Source organism: Aptenodytes patagonicus, chromosome 6, assembly GCF_965638725.1.
Source record: "Aptenodytes patagonicus chromosome 6, bAptPat1.pri.cur, whole genome shotgun sequence".
NCBI lineage: Eukaryota > Metazoa > Chordata > Aves > Sphenisciformes > Spheniscidae > Aptenodytes > Aptenodytes patagonicus.
In genome coordinates this window covers 7,954,436-7,978,508 of record NC_134954.1, presented here as the reverse complement: position 1 = coordinate 7,978,508, position 24,073 = coordinate 7,954,436, and the positions used below count along the sequence as shown (strand labels likewise).

The 24,073-nt window shown below is 38.0% G+C and overlaps 1 protein-coding gene across 3 annotated transcripts in view; it reads left to right on the top strand.

Annotated features, from left to right (window-relative positions):
* PLOD2 (procollagen-lysine,2-oxoglutarate 5-dioxygenase 2) overlaps nt 1-24,073 on the top strand; it is a 77,569-nt gene that overhangs the window by 49,921 nt on the left and 3,575 nt on the right. For 2 of the 3 annotated variants that reach the window (XM_076341012.1, XM_076341011.1), the window contains exons 8-17: nt 764-865; nt 6,282-6,407; nt 7,939-8,060; nt 16,706-16,810; nt 18,084-18,209; nt 19,403-19,544; nt 20,756-20,818; nt 22,185-22,298; nt 22,708-22,773; nt 23,775-23,879. In XM_076341012.1, coding sequence (XP_076197127.1) covers nt 764-865; nt 6,282-6,407; nt 7,939-8,060; nt 16,706-16,810; nt 18,084-18,209; nt 19,403-19,544; nt 20,756-20,818; nt 22,185-22,298; nt 22,708-22,773; nt 23,775-23,879 — 1,071 coding nt within the window. The remainder of the gene's footprint in view (nt 1-763; nt 866-6,281; nt 6,408-7,938; nt 8,061-16,705; nt 16,811-18,083; nt 18,210-19,402; nt 19,545-20,755; nt 20,819-22,184; nt 22,299-22,707; nt 22,774-23,774; nt 23,880-24,073) is intronic. The other variant, XM_076341010.1, reaches the window with a different exon arrangement.

The window sequence follows — 24,073 nt, the reverse complement described above, 5'->3', positions numbered from 1 at the left end:
GAATGAATAGCAGCCTTCACTCAGGCAGACTTTCCTCGGCATAAGAGATCCCTTAACCGTTGCAAATGGCAGTAGAGAAGAGTGAAGTTCTGCACAAACTTCCTGTGGACTCCAGGAGGACAGGGCAGCCCAGGCAGCCCATCGACAGAAAAAGTACATATTTTGTTCAGTGCCAATTCAAAATGTGTTAAGAAGCTAGATGCTGCTTTAAAACGTATTCCGCTGGCTGGCTTCTGAATCTTGGCATAGATTGTCAAAAATAGGTGCCCAGATGATGTATCTTCTACATTTTCTATGTGTTTTTCATATGGTCACTCCTTGTGTTTTGTGTAAAGTGTTGGTGATTCTCAGATTTGGGAAGAGAATTAAACTATAATAATTTTTTTGTTTTGTTTTTTTACTTTAAATCACACCTAGCAGCTTTTGAGAGCTGAATGATCTATAGTCTGTGTCTTGGAAGTCATGCAAGCATTTAGTTGGTAGTTGTTACGCTTGCAACAACTTTCTGGTTTAACTGAAGCAATAAATGTAGATGCTAGGAGAATATCATCTCTGGTTTGTAAATGAAAAGAAGAAAAAGCTTTTACCAGCTGTTTTTTTTATGTTTGGTTTTGTGGTTTTTTTAATGTTAAATAAAGAAAACCAGTCAGTCAATTGCCTTTAGGTATAAGGGATTCAACGACTAAGCCTGAATTCTTTAAAAGGTACAAATCACCATGTGCATGCGTGTTTCGTTAATCTGAATTGTTCACTTATTTACCAGATTCACTTGAATTATTTGGGAAACTATATCCCCAATGCTTGGACACGGGAAACTGGTTGCAGTATTTGTGATTTAGACTTACTAGACCTGTCAACAGTAACGGTAAGAGTACTTTTCACAAGAACAAAACCCTTTTGAATGCATTTGATAGGTGTATAGTGATTTCTGAGGCAAAGCGGCTTTGGTATGCAATATTATGTTCTGTAGACACCTCAGGATATTTTTTTCTGGTATATGAAACTGTAAAGATGGAATTTTAATTTACTGGAAATATCAATACTTCTAGAAATGTTTTTATGCATGCATTTTAATATAGGTTTCCCCAGTATTACTGAAGATGATCCCATCCCCAAAAGCCCTCCAGACCCTTACCTCTGTTCACTGAGGGTGAATGAATTATTTTTAAATCATGCAAGATTCAAGTGAATAATGAGAATTTTTGGGAGGTAGAAAAACTCTTTAGATATTTCAGATTTTTAACTGCAGACCTACAAAAAACTTGCATATGCATCCGTTCAGTGATTTCTGTTACAAATAGAGGTTAACAGTTAACTGTAACATGGTTAACAGTTACTATTTTCTGAGAGATACACAGAAATAGTCAAAACTGCTTCACCTTGTAAAGGGTGATAGAGATATCTGTATTGTATATGCAAATGTGTATCTGTAGAATAAATCTGATGTAACTGAGATTGGATATCAGTTCAGTCTTCAGAATTCTCGTAGGGCAAACATACATGTACACATGCATGTTTATGTATATCACATATTTGGGAACTTAATTTGGCTCTTTGTCTCCAAGCATGGCGTCTTTAGTGTCTTTATGAATATTTCAGCTTGTACTCAGTAAATTTTAGGCAGAGTAAATACTAAGATCTACCATGTGGAAATGTAAGTCTTGTACTTAAGAGAACATTCTGATTATTCTTAACAGGCTGTTTCCAGCAGCTGTTTCGTTTCTGCTCTGTATTGAAGATTTGAATGAGAACAGGTCTTAGAGGGTCATGTTGAGGATAGCGTGAAAGAAGTAGTGGCTTGTTATCTTTGTAATGAAAGGACAAAGTGAAAGAATTTCTGGACAATAAGCAGTTTATGGACTGGAATATAAATTTAAAAAGTTATTGCTGGAATTGTAGTAACTTTCAGATTCTTTTTATATCTTTTTTCATTTTAATTTTGCTTTGAAAATACAACATTAGAATGGTGTTCTACTGAAATATGTTGAGAGTGCAAACACTAAAGTTTAACTGAGGAAAATAAGTTGTCTAAGTTTTTTTCATAATGGTGTTGGCAATTAAAGCATGGTTGGGGAGCAGTTAAATCTTAAAGCCAGTAATGGGGAGTAACTTGCAATGATGTATAGAATCATAGAATAGTTTGGGTTGGAAGGGACCTCTAAAGGTCATCTAGCCCAACCCCCTGCCGTGGGCAGGGACATCTTCAACTTGCTCAGAGCCCCGTCCAACCTGACCTGGAATGTTTCCAGGGATGGGGCATCCACCACCTCTCTGGGCAACCTGTGCTAGTGTGTCACCACCCTCAGCATAACAAATGTCTTCCTTATATCTAGCCTGAATCTACCCCCCTTTAGTTTAAAGCCTTTCCCCCTTGTCCTGTCGCAACAGGCCCCGCTAAAAAGTTTGCCACCATCTTTTTTATAAGCCCCCTTCAAGTACTGATAGGCTGCAATAAGGTCTCCCCAAAGCCTTCTCTTCTCCAGGCTGAACAACCCCAACTCTCTCAGCCTTTCTTCACAGGAGAGGTGTTCCATCCCCCTGATCATTTTTGTGGCCCTCCTCTGGACCCGCTCCAACAGGTCCGTGTCTTTCTTACGGTGAGGGCTCCAGAACTGGGCGCAGTACTGCAGGTGGGGTCTCACCAGAGCGGAGTAGAGGGGCAGAATCCCCTCCCTCGACCTGCTGGCCACGCTGCTTTTGATGCAGCCCAGGATAGGGTTGGCCTTCTGGGTTGCGAGCGCACGTTGCTGGCTCATGTCCAGCTTTTCATCCACCAGTACCCCCAAGTCCTTCTCGGCAGGGCTGCTCTCAATCCCTTCATCCCCCAACCTGTATTGATACCGGGGGTTGCCCCGACCCAGGTGCAGGACCCTGCACTTGGCCTTGTTGACCCTCATGATGTTCACACAGGCCCACTTCTCGAGCTTGTCCAGGTCCCTCTGGATGGCATCCCGTCCCTCTGGTGTGTCGACCACACCACTCAGCTTGGTGTCATCTGCAAACTTGCTGAGGGTGCACTCGATCCCACTGTCTATGTCATAGATGAAGATACTAAACAGTACCGGTCCCAATATGGACCCCTGCAGGATGCCACTCGTCACCAATCTCCATCTGAACATTGAGCCGTTGACCACTGCCCTCTGGATGCGACCATCTAACCAATTCCTCACCCACCAGACAGTCCACCCTTCCTATAGTTTATGTACATCTACTTGGAACGTGTTTTCCTTACTGTAATCCATTCTTTGGACTTCATACCTCACTCTGCCAGCAGAAATAACAAGACTTTTCCTCGGCCTCAGTGGAAGTGTTTACTTGAGGCATTTCTGAGTACAAGCACTATTTCATTTTCTGAATGTGCTTTCTGTGCTGGCCTGGCCGGTTGCTACTTAACGAGAAATCTTCAGTGAAAAGAGCAATGCCAACTCTGTGCCTCTAATAATTTTTCCCATATTGTTTTATTTAACTTTCTGCATTGATGCATTCATACCTTCTGAGGATTTTGCTTGTTCTTCTCATAAGCAAGTAGAGAATCAGATTTGTTGATACCAACTATGTTTTGGGCTTTGAGTTCCTGTAGATGAATTCTGGCATGAATGGGTCCTTGACTCGATATGCTTAGGTGTTGTGGTTTCAAGGTTTTGGGCTGGGCTTACCTACAGACCTTAGCTTTAGCAGTACAAAACAGATAAGCTCCAGCATAGAACAAAGAGCTGAAATAATGCTGCTTTCCATCATGGGCACAAGGATATCATTCTTTCTGTGAAGGTCAGGGGTAGGTATATGCAAGGCAGAGGTGGGTGGAAGCACTGCCATGGGCTGTGCGGGTTGTTCTGCGATGGAAGAACAGAAGAGCCCTCAGTACTACCAGGGTCAGTGTGGGTGGGTGCTGGGACCATGGCCTGTGAAAAGCTGAGCTTTGGGGTTACCTGTGAAGGAGCTGAGAGCGACAAATGCCGAGTCTTTTGCTCGGTCCTTGTCCTGTCTTGCTCCTGTGAACCTCCCATGCTCTGACCACGGCTAACGTGTAGAAACACTCAGTAACTGCTTTCTTCTCTGCTAATGTCAGCAGCCCCTGCCAACCCCAAATTAGCTACCTGCCCAGGTCAAAGCATGGTAATGGTAAATAAGTTGAAGAATGCACCTTGGCTCAATGAGTGTAAATTTTTGCTACTTCAGTTTTTTTTTTTTTTTTGCTAAAACTTAAATTAAATTGGACAACAAACTTAATCACCCTAGAGCTACTTCTTAAATCCTAAGGTTTGTTACTGATATGGAGACTTCCCGGTGCGGTTGGAAAGGATGACCTCGCTCATCCTCTCACTTCACTGGTGCCTTGTGGCAAGGGTTTCTGGACTTTGTCTCAGTATGACTACACAGAGCATTGTCCTGTATTTCTTCCAAAAATTGTCATATGCTCACCTACTGGTTGTGAAAAAGTAAGCTTTAAAAGGCTAATGTATGGCCTTAGTGAAAATGAGAAAATCTGTCGGAGAAAATGTAACATCGCGGTGCAGACTGGGTATTCCCGAAGTGTTTTTGCTGAGGCATAGTTGGGAAGAACCAAAACTTCAGACTTGATATACTCAAAATGCTGGGTAATAAAAGTTGTTCATTCTGACCTAGATTCAGATTATGCAGTGACAACTTTTTATAGTATGGTGAACCAGGGTCTAGATCAATGAACTCTCTGCTTTGAGGAGATGCAGTTTGCAGGAATTTTTATTCTTAATTTTTTAAACACTGTTTTGCTTTGGTCACGCTCCTGAGGTTTTAGTGTAGACACTGGAGCCAAGCGGTTCACAGTTCAGTGTATTGAAGGAGTGTTAGTAATTCCTGATTGTCCCTATAACCTTTGCAGATCCAGCCTGAACCCGCTTCTCTTTGTCCTGGAGAATAAGGGGAAAATGCCTTAGGATTAGAGAAATATGCAAAATAAATCATTGCAGTGGTTCTATTATTGGTAGCACATGGGCATGTTCAGTTTAGCAAGCTTTCCTCATTGCTCGCAATCAGCGGTACCAGTTACCATGACACCAGCCTCAGTGGAGTGGTTGCCAGAGAATACCACAGTTGCTTTTTTCAAGACACGTCAGTGTACTTGTCTTCATCAGCTGTTTTGAAGTTACTAGGATGTCTGCATGAGTATGTATTAGGTTTGCAGATGAAGTTGTGAATAGGAGGTAGTCAGGGTAAACATTGGTGCCTAATGTTTCCGATCTGGTGCACTTGCCAGTATGTTTCTGGATTTCCAATGTAGACAGCGACACTGTGAAATCTCAACATGCGCTGATGGTTTATCCAGACACTTTTCAAGTGGTGTTGGCTCGCTTAAGAAAAGCTAACTTGCAGCCTTTTCTACTCATATAAGGTTTTTCTCCGAGCCTTCTAGTGGGTTAGATGTTTATACTGTCTGTTTTAGAGGTAGAAAAAATTTTTGTTTAATCAGTGCATTTCTTTGTGTAGGAGTCAAGGCCTTTGAAGGTTAAATTTCTTTGTCTCGCATAATGTAATAATATATTTTAGGAATACACAAAAGTTCTGTCCAGGTTAGTTTTAGTGGTCATGATCTCTATATCAAGCACATACAAACCAGGAATTAATACCACTGTTCAAAAGAGGTGACTTCACATTAAAATAAGGTGGATAAAACTTCAGTATCCTTGGATGCAAGGGGAGGAGCTCTAGTTAGTTCATCAAAGGTCTTGATAAAATCAGGGAGTAGGAAAGTAATGCAGAGCCCACTTTTAATGGTCGGGGGAAATAGTGCATATAAGTGCATGGAAGGGTATTGCAGTCTTTGGCTTAAAGTACAGATGAGTAAGATCTTTTGTGGTATGTATTCTTTAACTACTTTTAAAAAAAAATGGTCTTCCCTATATTTTCTTGTTTCTTTTCTTAACATATATATGTATGTTACTTTCAAAAAATGAATCTGCCATGCAGTGCTAGGTGTATTTCCTTAAATACTTTTTTTGCTGTTTTAATATTTTTTTTTTAAAGTAAGAATTTTAAAAAACTGTAATACATTATTTTCCACTTCCAGTTTCTGTTATTGGTATTCAAAGAGTTTTCTAGCAATATTAAATCCACTATCTTTGCTTATTTAGCGAAGTCAGTGAAAATAAACGGGGCATAGCATTTTTGAGTTAGTTCATTTTGATTGATTGAAAGCTGTGTGGCCTGAGTTACTACAATATGACATTAGCTGCTTTTTAATATAACTAATCTTAGAAAGGAGGCAAGTCTTATTGGTTGTGTCAAAATATCATTTTTTTTAGGAATATCCAAGAGTAAAAATTGGTGTTTTCATTGAACAACCCACTCCTTTCCTACCTAAATTTTTAGACAGACTGTTGACTCTGGACTACCCAAAGGAGGCACTCGGTATCTTCATTCATAATAATGTAAGTATGATCTTACTATTGTGCAAAGCTTCAATTTTGGAAATTATGGTATGAATGAAAGTGTGTGAGGGAGTATATGGATTCTATATATGTACATAGTTAAACTGCATAGGAAGAGATAATCTTGCAGAATTTAATATGCAGAAGTGGAAAAAAGACACAAATTAAATGAAATTGTGGCAGTGCTTGCTGAAGTCTATTTAAAGAAACTGCTTAGATTCTTTCTCTTTTAGTAATGAAAAAGATTGTCTTTTAAAGTGTATGCTTCTGGGGGAAGTACTGATTGAGATAAAACAATAGAGTAGAATAAGAGTAGAATAGTTCCAGTTGGAAGGGACCTACAGCGATCATCTAGGCCAACTGCCCGACCACTTCAGGACTGACCAAAAGTTATAGCATGTTATTAATAACTATTATCCAATAGTTAACATTGGATTTGCTTTCCATCTTCTTGATACCCCAGTGCATTTATGTTTCTCTTGGTGCTCCTGCTGGGTGCCATGGGAAAGACTGGTGTGTCCAGGTATGTTTTGAATGGCAGTACAGACAGATAAGTTGTTTTTCTGAATAATTTTTAATGCTTTTTGCTAATTACCTAATGATCTGGTGTTGCTGATACTTCACCAGTGATTTCAGTACTGCTGTTTTCATGAGTGAGGTGACAGACGTGTGTAAGTCTTTTGGAAAAAACCTGGGCTGGAAGAGAAATGGGAGGAAAATAAATTCTGCCCTTTTTCACTTGGCGTGCATTACTGTTGATATCATAGCACAAAAGGCCTGAGTAATAGAAGTAGAGCTTATCTTTAAAGTCTCCAGTGTGCTTTTATAAGGGTTTTTTAAAGGTATAAATGTGATATGCACATAGGAATTGTAGGCTATGCTAGGTTTCATTGTGTCATCCAGAAGTCATATGGTATTTGAAATGAATATAAAAGACTGAATAGCTTTTTTTATCATAGAGGGGGAAAAACCCTACCAGTATTTTAATTATTTTAATGTCAGCCGTAATATGCAAAAGCTACAAATGAGGGCACTGGGTGGAAGCATTACATGCAGCTGAGATCTCTTAAATTAAAGGTAGGGTAATTAGAAATTGTAGAACCAATCACTGTGACAACATTTTAAAGAAACAATGACTGTGATTGTCCACCTGGGTACAGGTGGCAGCTCCCTCTCTAAAGCCATTCTGGAGTGGCATAAAATACTCCTGTGTGCCACTGAGGTTGTAGGATGGGTTTTGAAGATTGTAAAATAAATATCCTGAAAAAATACTGCATGAACAGCCTGTGAATCTTGCATCATTGGTCTGGAGGTACAGCTTTGATTTATATTGCTGATGTGCTGGATTCTTTTGCGAAAATTTTGGACAGAAGAGCTTAATTTTAATGACAAATATACTGGAATATCTTCAAATACTGTTTGCTATCTGTTTGTTTAGGATAGAATACAATGTGTTCTCGGACACTATGTTTATGATTTCATGGCAACTTGTACTTTTCATTCACTATAAACAATGTTGACATGATTACAGGAGGTTTACCATGAAAAGCACATCAAGAAATTCTGGGAAAAAGGCAAGAACATTATCAGAAATATAAAAATCGTTGGACCTGAAGAAAATCTGAGTCAAGCAGAAGCCCGGAACATGGGAATGTAAAGTCTAATTTATAAATCCGTTATTATGATGCATACGCTAACATTTTTTCATCTTTTATGTATATTATTTTGCATCTTAAACAGTAACAACTTTACATCTTAAGATAGAAAAGTGGGAGTTTTTGTGGTCGAACTAGATCTAGATATAAGATATGAACTGTTAAGTATTTTATGGTTTCTGTCTAATACAAAAAGCTGTTGGTCATTGTGAAAACCTCTCTCTGGTTTGGACTACTTCGATAGTCTGTCATCTTGTCTTCTAATGAAGGCATAGACAGTAGTAGACTACAAAGAAGTAAGAGGTGTCAGATTATTTTTACATTATAGTTGTCTCAAACATGGTTATATATTAAAACATGATGAGCATAAACTGTAAAGTTTAAATTTTTTTTAAAATATTGTTATTGAAATAGATGGTACAATACAACAAACTTTAATAAAAAGTTTGTGCAGAAAGTTATATGTAGCAGTAATATAGGGAAAACAAAAGGTGGAAGCAGGTGCAAATGTAAATAGAAATTCTAATTGCAGTGTACCTTCTAAAAATGTATTTGGTTTTATTTTTTTATCCAAAGCCTTTTCAAGCTAACTTGTCACAGAGTGGTTTCACAGAAGTACCTCTTGCATTGGATATGCATTTAACAATTGCACTTTTGTTGTCCTAGTCTCTCCTCCTTTTCTTTTTTTAAATGACATTACATTTAAGTAAAAATATGGTTAAAGCTTGACCTGGGCATACAGGTGACAGAATTACAGTTCTTCCTATGGTTCAGAGAGACAGGAATATCCTTTAGAAGTGCTCCAGCAGAAGTTTCTGCTTTCAGGAAAAAAATAAAGACTTGCAAAGGCAACTGACTTTGTCTTATCCTGGGTCTTGCTTTTTTTCTTTTTTCCTTTCGTTCTTACTAGGGAATCCAACTCTTCAGCTTTTAAACCTGGCACTTGCCAGGCCTAAATCTGAACCTTGTATCCTGCGTCAGACCTGCCTGTCAAGGGGTCTCTTTAGTGGCTGCAGCACTGGCTGCTACCACAGAGTTGCTCATGGCTCTCCCGGTATGTCCATCAGTCAGATTATGGAGTTTTACAGACCAGGATCCCACCAAGACCTCGCTGTGGCCCTTGAGCAGGCTTCATTCTCGCATAATTCTTCCACTCTCTTTTTCTCCCAAATCTTCCATGAGTGTCAGAGCAGAGAAATTACTTTCAAAAGGCTCTTTCCTTTTATACCCAGAGGTTAAGAGCATAGCATAGGCTGTTCATGGCATCAACTGAAAGAATGAAGGACTAGTCCTGAGTCTCCGTGGTGTTCTTGGAAATTTGTTTGAATGGGGTTTTGTTGTGCTGAAGCCACTGGGAAACTGGTATTTGGCTGAGGTCCAAGCCTCTCCTGTAGCCTTTCTAGGAAACACTACAGATGTCCAGTGGTAGTGTAAGCAGCCTTTCACATGTTTATAAATCATTCTTTCTTTATTTCCAATAGCCTCTAAAGCAAATCTACTATGTGTGCAAACTTTTTGAAGTAGTGTATGTTATGTGTAACAGTGGTGGAATTCCTGGAGTTGCCTTTTCCTCTTTGATGTTATATAGACGCCATAAGGCAGAATCTTTAGTGTAAACAATTTCTATACTGGTACTAAGTTGCACCCGAAGATCTTTAAACCTGTCATCTTGTGATAGAACCTACTGACTTACAATGTGACAGAGGTTTTAATATGATACATGGTCTTTGCTTGATCTGTGGATAAAAAAATAGTAATTTAAATGTGTATTTGCACAAAATAATTTCAAATTCTGTTATGTAAGGCAGGGAGATAATCATACTTGTGATGTGTACCACTGGATACACTACATTGTGATGTGTTATCCATTGTCTGGATATAATTTATCATAGAATCATAGAATCATAGAATCATTGAGGTTGGAAAAGACCTCTAAGATCATCGAGTCCAACCGTCAACCCAACACCACCATGCCCACTAAACCATGTCCCTAAGTGCCTCATCTACACGTCTTTTAAATACCTCCAGGGATGGGGACTCTACCACTTCCCTGGGCAGCCTGTTCCAATGTTTCACCACTCTTTCAGTAAAGACATTTTTCCTTACATCCAATCTAAACCTCCCCTGGCGCAACTTGAGGCCATTTCCTCTCGTCCTATCACTTGTTACTTGGGAGAAGAGACCAACACCCACCTCGCTACAACCTCCTTTCAGGGAGTTGTAGAGAGCGATGAGGTCTCCCCTCAGCCTCCTTTTCTGCAGGCTAAACAACCCCAGGTCCCTCAGCCGCTCCTCATAAGACTTGTTCTCCAGACCCCTCACCAGCCTCGTTGCCCTTCTCTGGACATGCTCCAGCACCTCGACGTCCTTCTTGTAGTGAGTGGCCCAAAACTGAACACAGTATTCGAGGTGCGGCCTCACCAGTGCCGAGTACAGGGGCACGATCACTTCCCTGCTCCTGCTGGCCACACTATTTCTGATACAGGCCAGGATGCCATTGGCCTTCTTGGCCGCCTGGGCACACAGCCGGCTCATGTTCAGCCGTCTGTCGACCAACACCCCCAGGTCCTTCTCTGCTGGGCAGCTTTCCAGCCACTCTTCCCCAAGCCTGTAGTGCTGCATGGGGTTGTTGTGGCCAAAGTGCAGGACCTGGCACTTGGCCTTGTTGAACCTCATACAGTTGGCCTGGGCCCATCGATCCAGCCTGTCCAGGTCCCTCTTTGACCCATGTTGCTCCTGCTTTGAAAGGCCTTTTTAATAAAGATTCTGTCCTAAAGAGATACGTAGCATATAGAGAAAACGTGAAGTATAGTGCATGTGAAATGAGACCATGCCAAAATACTGAGTCATCCAGAAAGTATAAGTGTTAGTAGTAGGATTTTTCATGTGAACAATGTAGATAAGATTTGATGGCTCCTTTCAATTTGACTGAAGCAGGTTCAGTTCATCTGCTGCTTCCTTTGCACTCCTGGTCTGCTTGGCTGCCCTTGTGAACATCACCAGCTTCTCTGGAACAACTGCATTTTACTTGTCCTCAAAAAATCTAGCTCAGAAGTATGGGATGTTCATGGCAAAGGCAGATACTATAAAAAATTACTTGCTTTCAACCCTTCAGCTGGCTTCCAACATAATAACCTCATTTGTTTCTCACTGATACTGCAATGGGAAGAACTTGAAAAGAGTGATTCTTTAAACCTGTTTAATGGCTTGATTTACAGAGATTGATATATTCAGTCTTCTGATTAATTTTCTCCTGCCTCTGTCTGCATTATTGACTGATAGTTTTTTTCCATCTGCCTCAAACACTTGCTTTCTCTCTTTTTCCAAATTAGCTGATTTTAGTATCTCTCTGTTAATTTCTGGTAGACTTAGAATTAATTTGGTCTCCTCACTTGCACATTTCATACAAAAAGTCTATTTATCTGAAGCAGCAAAACAAGCTTCAATTAATACAGTTCAGTGCCTAGTGATAGAATTAAAAAAAAAAAAGCGAACTTAAGCATTGAAGGTCTGGTTTGTTTTCAGCAGAATACTTTTGAGTATATAATGCGCTTGGGTCAGTTTTTGCCTTACTTCCCCCCCGCCTTTTTGGCTCAGTAAAAATTGGTGATAAATGACAGTGAGGTTCTCAGTAAATGAGACTCTTATGTCAATATAAATGTGAGAAAATAACATTTTTTAATTTCACCCATAGCCATGCAGCAAACCTCTGTCTACTTTTCTCATTCACATAATAAAGAATAATTGAAGCATTTACTGTCTTGCTTCTTCGTGACGTGGAAAGCCCTCTCCTGCGCTTGTAAAAGTTGGATAGGCGTTGGAAAGGATCCAGAATTGTGCAGTCAGCAAAGACTTGCTACAATTCAACAATATTGGCAAACAGGAGTGCACAGCTTTCCATATTGTGGGCTGAAACAGAACAAAAAGAGAGGAAAATAAAGTAGAATAAAGAGAAGGGAAGTTTAGCTGCATGTTGTCTGAGTATACTCTCTGCACGTACATCCCTTGAGACCCTAAAATAGCATTTCCATGCTTTTTTTTTTTTTTTTTTTTTTTGCCTTTGTCTACAAGGAATCTATTAGAGTTCTTACAGTTGGTTCTTTTTTTTTCTTTAAGAAAAAACTCATCTGTGGTTTTGCCTTGTTTGGAGATGAGATTTCAGCCAGCTGTTGCAGAATTTGTTATGACAGAAAATGTAAAATAACAACATGAAATATGTTCAAGCTATAACATAAAGTGGAGAAATACGAGAATTATCTCATTCGCTTCTCAGGTTTTATTTATAAAAAGCTTATTATCCATAATCTTTTTTCCCGCAGTACTTATGGACTTTAGGGTTTTGGTTTTTTGGGGGGTTGGTTTTTTTCCTCCCTCAAAAATATTAGTGATAGAACTAGGTAGGATTTTTCCTGAACTCTTTTAAAAATGTGATTTACCTCAACTTTTAGTGGGAATGTGCACATTTTAATGGACGTTTACATTGAAAGCTTTCAAAAGTTTCAGGAAGAATAGTAGAGAGATCAGTATCGGTTAAAGAGTTCATTGACCTCACTGAGCTGAATTTGGGGTCTCCTGTGTGCTTCTTGAAAGTCAGAAGATATTAAGTCAATGTCTCTGAGCTCCCATTGGTATTGATAAATGATGACTTGGACACAGGAGGATTCCCTTTTGGTCCTGTGAGTAGGGCGAGTATCTTGGCTGTGCTTAAAGGAAGAGCAGGGATTAAATCCGTGTCTCCAGATGTCAAGTGATTTCTGATGGAGACCTGGATTTCTTTGGAACTGCTTCTCCTGAACACTTGAGCAGTTTTGGGTTTCAGCCTCAGATGGGGGAGGAACATTTTGAACTTTTGAGTGTTGCAGAAGAAAAACAACTTTCCCACCCATACCCGATTTCAGTAGCTTCCAGGTGTGGTAAATACTTAAGCCCGAGATGCAAAACTCAACATTAGTGCTTTATCTGTTTTGTGGCTGCATTTGTTTGTTTTTAGTGATGGGTGATAAGAGTTTCTTTATACTGTTGTGGCTATCTGGAGAGATGCAAAATGTAATCCTAAATGGCAGGCAACGTCACCCAGTCTTTTAGTGAGTGTTGCAGACTTGTGTCTGGGGCACCTTTTCTTTCAGAGGGCTGTCAAATGGTGTAAGTGCTCTCTCTTCGGGCTCACAGTCCACATTTGGAGTTGTATTTCCAAACTGTGAGGGATATAAAAATGATATATGAATTAATTGCAAATTCAAACTATGTCTAAAAAAAAAAAAAAGTATGTTACTCAGTGGTAAAGAAATTGAGTAAACTATATGTCTTACCACTATAAACAACTAGCCCCTTGGAATATCTCAGTGGAAAGTTTGATGAAGAGAAGAGCAGTGACACTTTAGCCTTTCAGATGAGGTCACCGTTCCAGATGGGCTCGCGGTTTGTAAGCAAAGTTAAACATCGCTCTGATTGCAAAATACTGTAAACTGATCTTCCGAGCTTCACTTCACACTTCCAACAAAAAGTCTTGGCCTTCTACTAAATTTTTGTTAATCGTTACACTGAAATGGCTTTAAGTTATGTACAAAAATAAAGCTTTCTCTTCAATATTTGGTCTTGGTTTATAAGCGTGTGGAGTGTAAAGCAAGTAATTAAAGGTTTTAGCCATTGAATTTAGATTAGGAAGTATATTACTGTACATGTGAGTATTGCTAGAAAGCACTTTCCACTTCCTTGCTGCGACCTGGATATACATAATAAATAGTTTCACATATAATCTCGGATTTCTACATCTGGAGAGGTTAGCATACACTGTAAAAAGGTAATACTTTAAAACATGAGAATATCCAGGATTACTTTTATTTCTTTGGGAAAGCTACTTGGCAACATTGAAAGCCTAAAGCGAAGATGCATTAATTTCTTAAGAGTAGGCTTGCTTTATTAATTTTGACAGAAACTCTTACAACTCTTTTTCTGTATATCTGAAACTGGAAGTGTTTTGTGTATATTTTTGTTGGTGACCTTAAAGTACAAAGGCAAAACTTACACTTCACATTTGACATGGTGACTTGTATCTGGAAATGCAAGGAGAATTATGCTTTAAACATGAAGTTTTGCCATTTGGTGATCCAGTCTACAATGCTGTATAGAAAGAAATAGGGGGACAAATGAGTCAAAATACGGTCAGAATAGTAGCTTTGATTTTTGGCCTTTTTTTATATATATATGTATACACACACATATATAAACATATGTAATATAAATACATATATTTAATATTCTTGGTTACAGAGGTTGAAGTTAGAGGTTTCGAATTGTAGGTGATTTGTGCTACAGCCGAATTTCCAGACTATTTAAGGCAGTAATGCTTTCAAAGAGTTTGCAATAGATTATTGAGTGACTGAGTGTGACTTAGACCAAAACTTGTAATTTATTATTTTGTGTTTTGGATTACTATGTGAATGAAGAACAGAAGGATTTTAAACACTAAACACATTGGACCAGTTTTAATAGAATTCTCTGGCTCTGGATGTAAAGGGGGGGGGAAGGCAAAAGTTGAAGGACCATATACTTTGAAATTCTGTAATCAATTTTCCAGTCATGTTTGCCTACAACTAAATATAAATCTGTTCCATTTGTTTTTTCACAATTTCATAATTAAAAACATTAATTCTGTTCCTATTTTTGTTAGCAGCAAAAGGTTTAGCTGCTTTTGGGGGGGTGCTGGCCAGTGTTGCAGCTGGAACACTGGACTGGCATCCAGTTTATTGGTGTCTCAGGTTTAGTTTCCTCATTAGTAGAATGAGGATAAAGGAGCTGAATATTTTTGGAAGAAATTTAACATCTAATGTCAAGTGCAATATAAAAGTCAGGTTACTATTAATAATTGTAATTATGCTAATGATAAAGCTACATGTGAATTGTGTTCAGTACTTGTAAAGCTTTGAACAGAATAGGCTAGTAATGGAAAATGCCGTGAAGACTTAATTGCTGGGCTGTGTTATGGCCAAAATAAAACCTGCTGGTTTCAATGGGGGCAATTATGTGAGAAAGTGCTGATTAAGGAATTGCTGTCATAAAAACAATTTCTATCTTATGTATACATAAGATAGAAAACTGTCAGTGAAGGAAATGTTTGTTAAAGCAGAACCAGAGACTGACCAAAGGTTTAAACTATGGGTGTGTGTCCAAACAAGGTGACTTCAGCAATAGTGGGAAGACCGTTTTTGTCATTTTGGTATTTTAAAATTTGGCTCAAATCATTTACTACATCTTTAGTGGTCAAGTTTGAAGAGGAAGGATTGCTTAGATTTATGGAATAAAAAAGCCAACAAAGTCATAGCTCTAAAGTCCTTTGAGCAGAAGAAAGTTTGAACAAAAAGACCCAAAAGGTGTTGATAGGTAGCCATCCTTACGGGACACAGACTAAACGCCGAGTGAAGTGCCGTGTTAGGTAGTGGAGGGGAATGGAGGAGGAGCAGGCAGGAAGCCGTGCCAGCGGTTGCCTTGGCTTGTATGTAGCCTGTCACATTCACCATTTATCAGCTCTTCTGAAGTGACAGAGATCTTTTCCTTTGCAGAAAACAGTCACAAACAGTCAAATTGCGTGGAACTTAAACTAAAACAGCATTTATAGACATTTTAAAGCAAGAAAGTAAAATAATTTTAATGTTTCATGCTGTTACGATGGAATTAATGCAAGTTCTGTCGATAATAGTGGGGAAAATAGACAAAATCAATAATACCACCTGCATGATAGAAACCTACTGCTTGTTCCACTTCCTCTGAAAGTATATTTGATTTACTATAATCTCCTACTATTCTCTTAGCATAGGAAAGCTGAATTCACTATACCGGATCTTAGCCTAGCAAGCGTAGCCTGCCAGAAACACACAGACTACATTTGTATGTCTTTCATATTTATAGTAGAATGTGTCTTCTGTTTGGTTGAAGCTTTCTCTTGAAGTTGTGGGAATCTATGCAAATAATTTATTTTGATAGAAATAGTGTATGGGACAAATTCAATTAATTTTTCTAATTTCCATTCACCGCCTGTGCAATTGTTTTATATTTCTCTTTGCCAACTGTGTTATTCTTGTAGGTCACAAAAAGACTAAGAAGAGGTCTTCAAATATATATTTCTTTATGCTTTTTGTCTTACGCTCTTCGTAAGGTTTCAATTACTATTCGGATCAGCAGATCACATCTGTAGCATCTTTGCACGAAGACAGTGTTACAGCCACATGCGGTTACTTACTAGAGAAGCTTACTTAATAAGCTCATACTTCACTATTAAGTGACTGTACTGATATCCAGCTATATAAATTAGTGGCTTGATTTTTTTTCCACCCCCTGCCCCTCCATTTTCCATTAGGACAGTACGTAGTAGCTCTTACTGAACTTGGTAAAGGTTAGAGATCATTTAGTTTATTAAAAGAAAAATACAAGGCATCTGATCTATGTTTTTAAATTTTCTTTTAGTTTATCACACTACTGTAATCTAAAGATACCTTTCTTTTACTATACTACACTGCAGAGGACTTTTAATGCGATATATGAGTAGAGCACTTGGTTGTGGTTTGGGTTTTTTGTGGTTTTTTGTTTAGTTGTTTGTGAATCTTTTCTGGACACGTGCGAGTTAACCCTTCCTTTTTGTCTTTTTAGGGACCTTTGTCGCCAGGATAAAGCATGTGAATATTACTTCAGCATAGATGCAGATGTTGTGCTGACAAACCCGAAAACTTTAAGGATACTGATAGAACAGAACAGGTGTAGTATATCTCTTGATTTTACTGAATTTCTTCCAACTTGAAGGGACTCTCTGGGGCCCATCCAGAGAAGATAAGATCCCGTCTGTTCTTGCAGAGTTAGGTCCTCTTTGTTTACCTGTGGTATTTGATTGCCATAGTTCATAACGGGCTCGGAGGCCGACAATTCATGAAGCATTTTGTTCCTTTCAAGCAATAATTCCTGGTGTGAATTTCAAATGCTTCAAAGTTCCTCTGAAAAGAATGGTGTGGTGTAAGCAGGTTTTATGAAATGAATTCAGATTTCACTGACTAATGATTTCAAAGTTGGTCATACACAAAGTGTTAAAAAAACCAACCCCGTACAAAAACAACTCCCCCCAAAACAAAACCAAACAAAAACTCCCTAGAGTTTTACTCTAGTATTGCAGTATAATTACTTGCTTTTAAAATCATAGATGTAATAAAATAGTGGAAAGGTATTGGAGACGAAGCAGCTGTAATGACTGTTTTCTCCTTGTATTAGTATGATCTCTTAAATTATACAAAGCTGTGACTTTATCAGCAGCAGCTTTCAGCAGACTGGGCCCGCTGTGAATGCTGTGTGCTTCACTCCTGCCGGTTTGTAACTTCCCATGTTAGGTAGGTAGCTGGTGTTTGCCTCTTCATAACAGATCTGGGAATCTCAGGTGTATCACAGAAAGATAAATTATCAATGTCTGTTTGACCTGCTAGTGAGAAAGGATGGAGCTTAAGTAAAGATGTGGCTGTTGGTCCTGTGCATTATATTCCTTGTAATATTTACTGTTGTAGAAAGAGGCTAAAAGCCATGTACACTAGGTGGAAGAAACAGAAGCTTTGCAAAATATATCTACCAGTAGGCACCCTCTGAAACAAAGTACCATTTTATTCTTTTTATTTTGGTCAACTTAGATTTCCCCTTTTGACTCTTAAATTTTGGGTAAGCTAAGTATCACTGTGGGTTTTTTGGTTTTGTTTTTTTTTTTTTCCCCATGTCTTCGACTCTGATGCTTTTTGTCAATATTCTATGGTCAGTATTTTTTTGCTTTCCTGATTTATAGGAATCTTTGCTTCTGTTACACTGATGTTGTTTCTGGGCAGTGGGTACTTGGATGCTGTTTCTTCTAGCTTATGTTCAGAAAAGCTGTTCTGACATTTGACAGTTATTGGTGTTTTAACTACACTATACTCCAAACTGAGGAAAGCTGGTATATTTTGACGTATAGTCTACATATAACAGTTCATATTTTCTTATTCAATATGTCACTTCACAGAAAGATAATTGCTCCGCTTGTAACTCGTCATGGGAAGCTTTGGTCCAATTTCTGGGGTGCTTTGAGCCCAGATGGCTATTATGCTCGATCAGAAGATTATGTTGATATTGTCCAAGGGAACAGAGTGTAAGTAATTATAAGCTAATTTTTAAGGCACCCAGTATGGTTATTAGCAACATATTCTTACATTTTCATGCAATCTGGTATTCCTGAAGAGCTTAGGTTAGTGTTACTGTTTAGCTTTTTCTGTTTCATAGGAATGCATTTGTCTTCCTGTTTATTTTTTCCCATTCACAGCTCGAATAAAAAAAGCAAAGTGTTTAACACGATGAGCTGGTATTAGTAATGGACATAGTCATTACTAGTACCACTTCGATTGTGTCTGGTTACTCTAGCAGTGCATAATACAGAAAATGGCAAGACAAACAAATAGCAAACCCAAAACTCTGTATCCCAGGAACCTCAGTCAAAAGAAATGATTGTTGCATTCATCAAATGACTTTAAACGTATGCCCCAAAGAGATGAACAACTAATTTCTTCACGTGTTTCTTCCTGTATATTATGTCAGATATACCTAAGGAGCTCTTGAGAAGTTCTTTTGTGACATAGCCTTTTGGGTTTGTTCTTTCCCTAAAGGAATGTGATGTAAGTTGTTCTAAGCTTGACTTTCCCATGAGGTGATGCCTTTTCATTGCCCTGGAAGAACAAAAAGGTCTGAAACAGATTGGCTGCTTGAATAGGACTGGCTCATTTTCAATTGCACTGAAAGATATGCTCGTGGCGCTGGGAGGGAGGAAATCTGCAGTGTGAGCATTGTGACAGCAATGCTTTTTTTTGTTGATATTGGCTCAACTGACATAAATACGTGGCCTGCTGTGGTCCATGGGTATTTGTGTGAGGAGGTCAGACCAGCTGTATGAAGCCTCAGTGGAGTCTTTCAACTCACTTTAAAATCTGTTTTAGAATTACTTTCTCCATCTGGTAGTGTAGAATAATATTATAAAAAAGTTTGACTGATTTTCTTAACTATGGAAACATGAAGTACATTTGTAGTTAAAACTCTTCAGAGAATTTGACCTTTCAACTTTTATGAAATATTGTTATAAAAAATAGAACTACTGCCTACGCCTATGTTTGAGATGTCCACAATGTCCAGCTGTAGTTTTTCAAATGTCTTGAACCTTTCAGCTTCATTTCCTTGAAACCTGCTTAGTCTTGTCAGCAAATAGAGAGACGCTGATTTGATGGAATAGGCAACAAATTAGTTTTCATGGCTTTAAACTATTTGCATTTGTTGTGGGTTTTTTTTTTTTTTTAGAGGAGTATGGAATATTCCTTATATGGCTAATATATACTTAATTAAGGGACAAACCCTCAGATCGGAGATGAAAGAAAAGAACTACTTTATGCGTGATAAGTTGGATCCTGATATGGCTCTCTGCAGGAATGCCAGGGAAATGGTAAGGTGTATCTATAACAGCTTGCTTTTAAATACACACAGACTTCTTTGTGTCCTGCTACACTTGACTGCTTCACTTGATTGATCTTGGATATTATATTTTTACTTCCAATTCAAAGTACTGGCCAATTTTTGTGACATAGAACATCTTAGGTGTATTTCTTTAAATTGTTGAGAACAGAGTTTTTTGCAAGGCCAGTGCACTGGTGCACTGACTGCGTGATGGTTTTTATTTAAATGCACTGAAAATTCTTATTGAGGTTAGAATACCTTCCTCGTTGGTGCAACCTCAACAGGATGAAAGGCTCAACCTCTCTGCTGTACATGACTTCAAACTTATCAATGCGTTTAGAGCATCTCTATTATGCACGTTTTTATACAGTGTGAAACTTCTAGCAGACTAAGTTGGAATATTTTGCAATTTTATATTTAAGTAGATACATATTTGAACTAATGATGGGCAGTGTTGATACAAAAAGCCTAAGTGATTTATGAAATTGTACAAATCCTCTTAGGGAGCATGAATTACTCATTAATTTTTCCAGATAGATTAAAACTGTATCAGAAATTTGTTACTTGCATTAAGCTGTAAGTAATGAGAGAAAACGTATTTGTACTGTAAAAATATGAATATGTAAATCCACATTTCTACTGATATTTACAGTAGTTTCAGCACAGAAACAAATAAGACCTAAACCAGACCTATTTCCAGACACTATAGCATTGAAAAATAATTTTGCTGAATTGAACAAGAAAAGTTGGCAAGTATTAATTTTTTTATTCCCTCATAACAAGGCATGATCTCCTTTGTTTGTACTGATTCTTCAGAACATCCCCGTCCAATTCTGTTGTATTCAAACCTTCTCAGCATCAGTTATTGCAAACCTGTGCTTCCCATGCGCTCCTTAAACTAATCTGACTGGCTCATCAGAAAATGGCTTTCTCTTTTTTTCCTCTTTCTCAGTCTGTGCTGTAAGATGGTCTGGTACGTGCTTGTTTTTGTATTGCAGCAGATAAGAAGGGGCTGGTGGAAACAGCTTTGACGTGTATTATGAGCTTTGCTTGGAGATGCATGTTGTCTGTAAAGGCATATCAGCTTTTGATCAAAGGCTGCTATTTCCCTAATGTAACTGTGGAAACCTAATAGTAGTCGGAAAAAGAGACAGAGATTATGTATCAGAAAACTGATGTGATGATTCTCCTTCATTTTAGACTTTACAAAGGGAAAAAGACTCCCCTTCTTCGGAAACATTCCATATGCTCAGACCCCCAAAGGTGTTGCTTTATTTTTTTTATTCATTAGTTATTATTACGTGCAGTATTATTCTACCACAGGAAGACACTTCTCCTCTGTCCACTTACTCTAATGAAATACTGCTCTAGCTTTCTCTTCAGTCTTCTAAGGTTCAAGTTTTTGCCAGGGAGAGGTTCTTCATGACCAGCTCGAAGCATCTTAGAAAGGCTTGTTGTTTCCTCAGGGAGATTTCTCAGTGCTTCTGAGGTCAAGGTGTGCTGAAGCTGTGCTTCCGTAGCTAAAATTGATTCAGCAGTCCTAGAAAGGACTAAAGCTCAAACCACTAGCAGATCAGCCAGGCCCCTTGGGTGACCACACAGGGCAGTTGTGAAATCGGTGTCACTTCAAGCTGTTTTTCTTGACCCAGACCCTCCTTATTCTCCCTGCTGCAGCTATTTTATGATTTGGTAAGTGCCCAAAACTGGGCACGTGTTTAACACAATCATTATCTTTCTAACAGTTTATCTCTTTTTCAGACAAAAACATAGACGGAAATACCACAGTACCCAAATGGTAGTCTTCATATGCTGTGAATCCAAAAGTCACAAACACTTCGGAAGTGAAGTTTTAGTCTGAAAAACAGTAAACTAAAAAAAAAAACCCACAGAACCTAAATTTCTTTTAAAAAAGACTATTTTCTGCTACTATTTCTAATCGAAAGAGTTTTGTTAATATCTTCTGTTAATAGCTTGATAATAAAGCTTGATATCTTGCACATATTTTGCAATGTTTGCTTAGGTGAACATACTACACAGTGCTCAGCTGTTTTGTACCCTGATTTGAATATTCTTATATGCTGTATTTGTCAATATCTTTTTATTTCAGGCCAATTCACCAGAAGGATCATGTAGTGAATACTCTGAAATAAGTTTCTTGTTCTGACTTCCATTAGACCTTTTATTGTTAGCTTATTCCTTCAGTTTTTAATCAGAAACTAAACCCTAGATGTTGGTTTTCTTGTATGAGTATTTTCAGTTTGAGAACAAGTACTTCCATTGTGTCTGCTTAGGTTTTCTGGAAAACAAATGAACCAACCACTTCTCTGTTTTTTCCTTTCTATAACTGTATGTGGGTTTACATTATGAACAAGATATGTTTTGGTTTAACATGTTTAGAAAAGAAATTCAAGCAAATGCTTGTAAACAAGAAATTACGAACACTGGTTGGTGATTAGAATCAACCATTTGAAAATTAAAGATGCTAAACGAACAGCACATGTATAATATGTATGTACAAGTGTGTGATATATTTTATGAAAGTGCAGGCATAAATAAACAGACTCTTTTAAAACGTCATTTTTGCTAAGATGGACAGTTTTGCTAATAACATTTTCTCTACTTGGTATAGGGTGTTTTCATGTACATTACCAACAGACATGAATTTGGAAGACTTATTTCTACAGCCAATTACAATACCTCCCACTACAACAATGACCTTTGGCAGATATTTGAAAATCCTGTGGTATGCATCTAATTATTGATGAAACAGTTATTTTATTTGGAAAAAATTGTAAAGTTTATGTATTATAAAGGACTTGGGATTTAAAGACTTTACATGGAGAACATTTGTTTATTATGTACTAAATATTGGTTGTGTACTAAAAGGTGTTCTCTGCCACCCATTTAAGCAGATGACAATATATCATATCAACAAGCCAACCGATGACCAGAGTAAGGTGTTGGAGATATGGCCCTGATGTAACAGGTTTCATGATTTTTGACATGATGAGAACCAGTTTGTTTATGGGTATAAGAAATTGTTTAGTTGTTTCCAGTGTTTTCAGTCGAGCAAATGAATAGAATATAGATTATTTTTTGTCACTTATAAACTCATTTGTTCTGTTTTAATGGCTTAAAACCATGTTTTTTAGGACTGGAAGGAAACCTATATAAATCCCAACTACTCAAAGATCTTCACTGATAATATAGTAGAACAGGTGGGTATAAGTAGTTTTCTTAAAATTTGTGGGACTGACTGATAATAAATTGGCATACAGTAACTATTTCCATGCAAATACTGTTTTGGTCTGTGGCTGAACAGCTTTTTGATGTTTTGGATCAGAACTGAATCTTTGCCATTTTGAAAACTAGATGAGAGGAATCCAAAAAATAATTGCTAGATTGCTCAGAATACTGTAGTTGCCCAAATAATTGCCTTCTCCAAAATACAGATGTATTTAGCTTATTTTGTTGAATAAGCTAGTACCACTAGCAGAAGGCCTAATAAAATTTCTGTAGCAGATTGCTGTGTTTTCTGGTATCTAGTAAAGGCAAGCTCATCTAGACACTTTCCCTGGGGTGTGCCTTTCCCTATGGATTCCTAAGGTCTGACAACCATGAATCCAAGGTACTAAAGCCTTTTGCTGGATACGAAGAGGTCTTTTTTTTTTCTTTTTTCTTTTGTTTCTTACCTGCCTGGCTGCTTGCTTTCATGCAACTGATCTGGACAGAGCACTTCTAAGATGATAATTGTTGTACCAGCGTTGGATGATCAATTCTGTGACAGCTAGGGACAATGATTTAATGAACTTCGCTTCCTTAAAAAGCCGGGATAAATTGATTTTTGTGTTTAAAACAATGTTAAGTTTTAAATTGTTTTTCTTAAGAGCTTGTAACGTAGAAGCTCAGGGTTGCTATTTAGAGCAACCAAGGCACAGAATATGTGGGTACACTGACGCAGCTGTTAATGCTGGGTCATGGCTTACAAGGTAGCTCATAGTTTTTCCTTCATTCTGTGAGAATGTGCTTGTGGATCAAGATGAAGCTTAAGTATTTAAATGTATCTGAATTATGGCTCAGATGAGAACAGCTGATATTCTTTAGTGACCAAGAAAAGTGAAGATGTCCTTTTTTAGCAGTTGAAAATAAGATAGCTGTTAAAGCTTAACTCCACTGAAAAAGATGAATGTAGTTTTTAATTTTTTTTTTTCTTTTGTAGCCATGTCCAGATGTGTTTTGGTTTCCCATATTTTCTGACACTGCCTGTGATGAATTGGTAGAAGAAATGGAACATTTCGGACAATGGTCTGGTGGAAAACATCAAGTAAGTGTCAGCCTATATAAACATGACCTTAATGAGTGAGTATCTTTATGGTAATAAGTCACAGTGTACTGCAACAAACAAACAAACATTCCAACAATTGCCAGTGACCCCGAGACATCTGCTTTGTGGTATAAATGCTTAGTTTAGTCTACCACGTAGCTTGTTGTTTAGATTTAGAGACATTCCTCAATTAA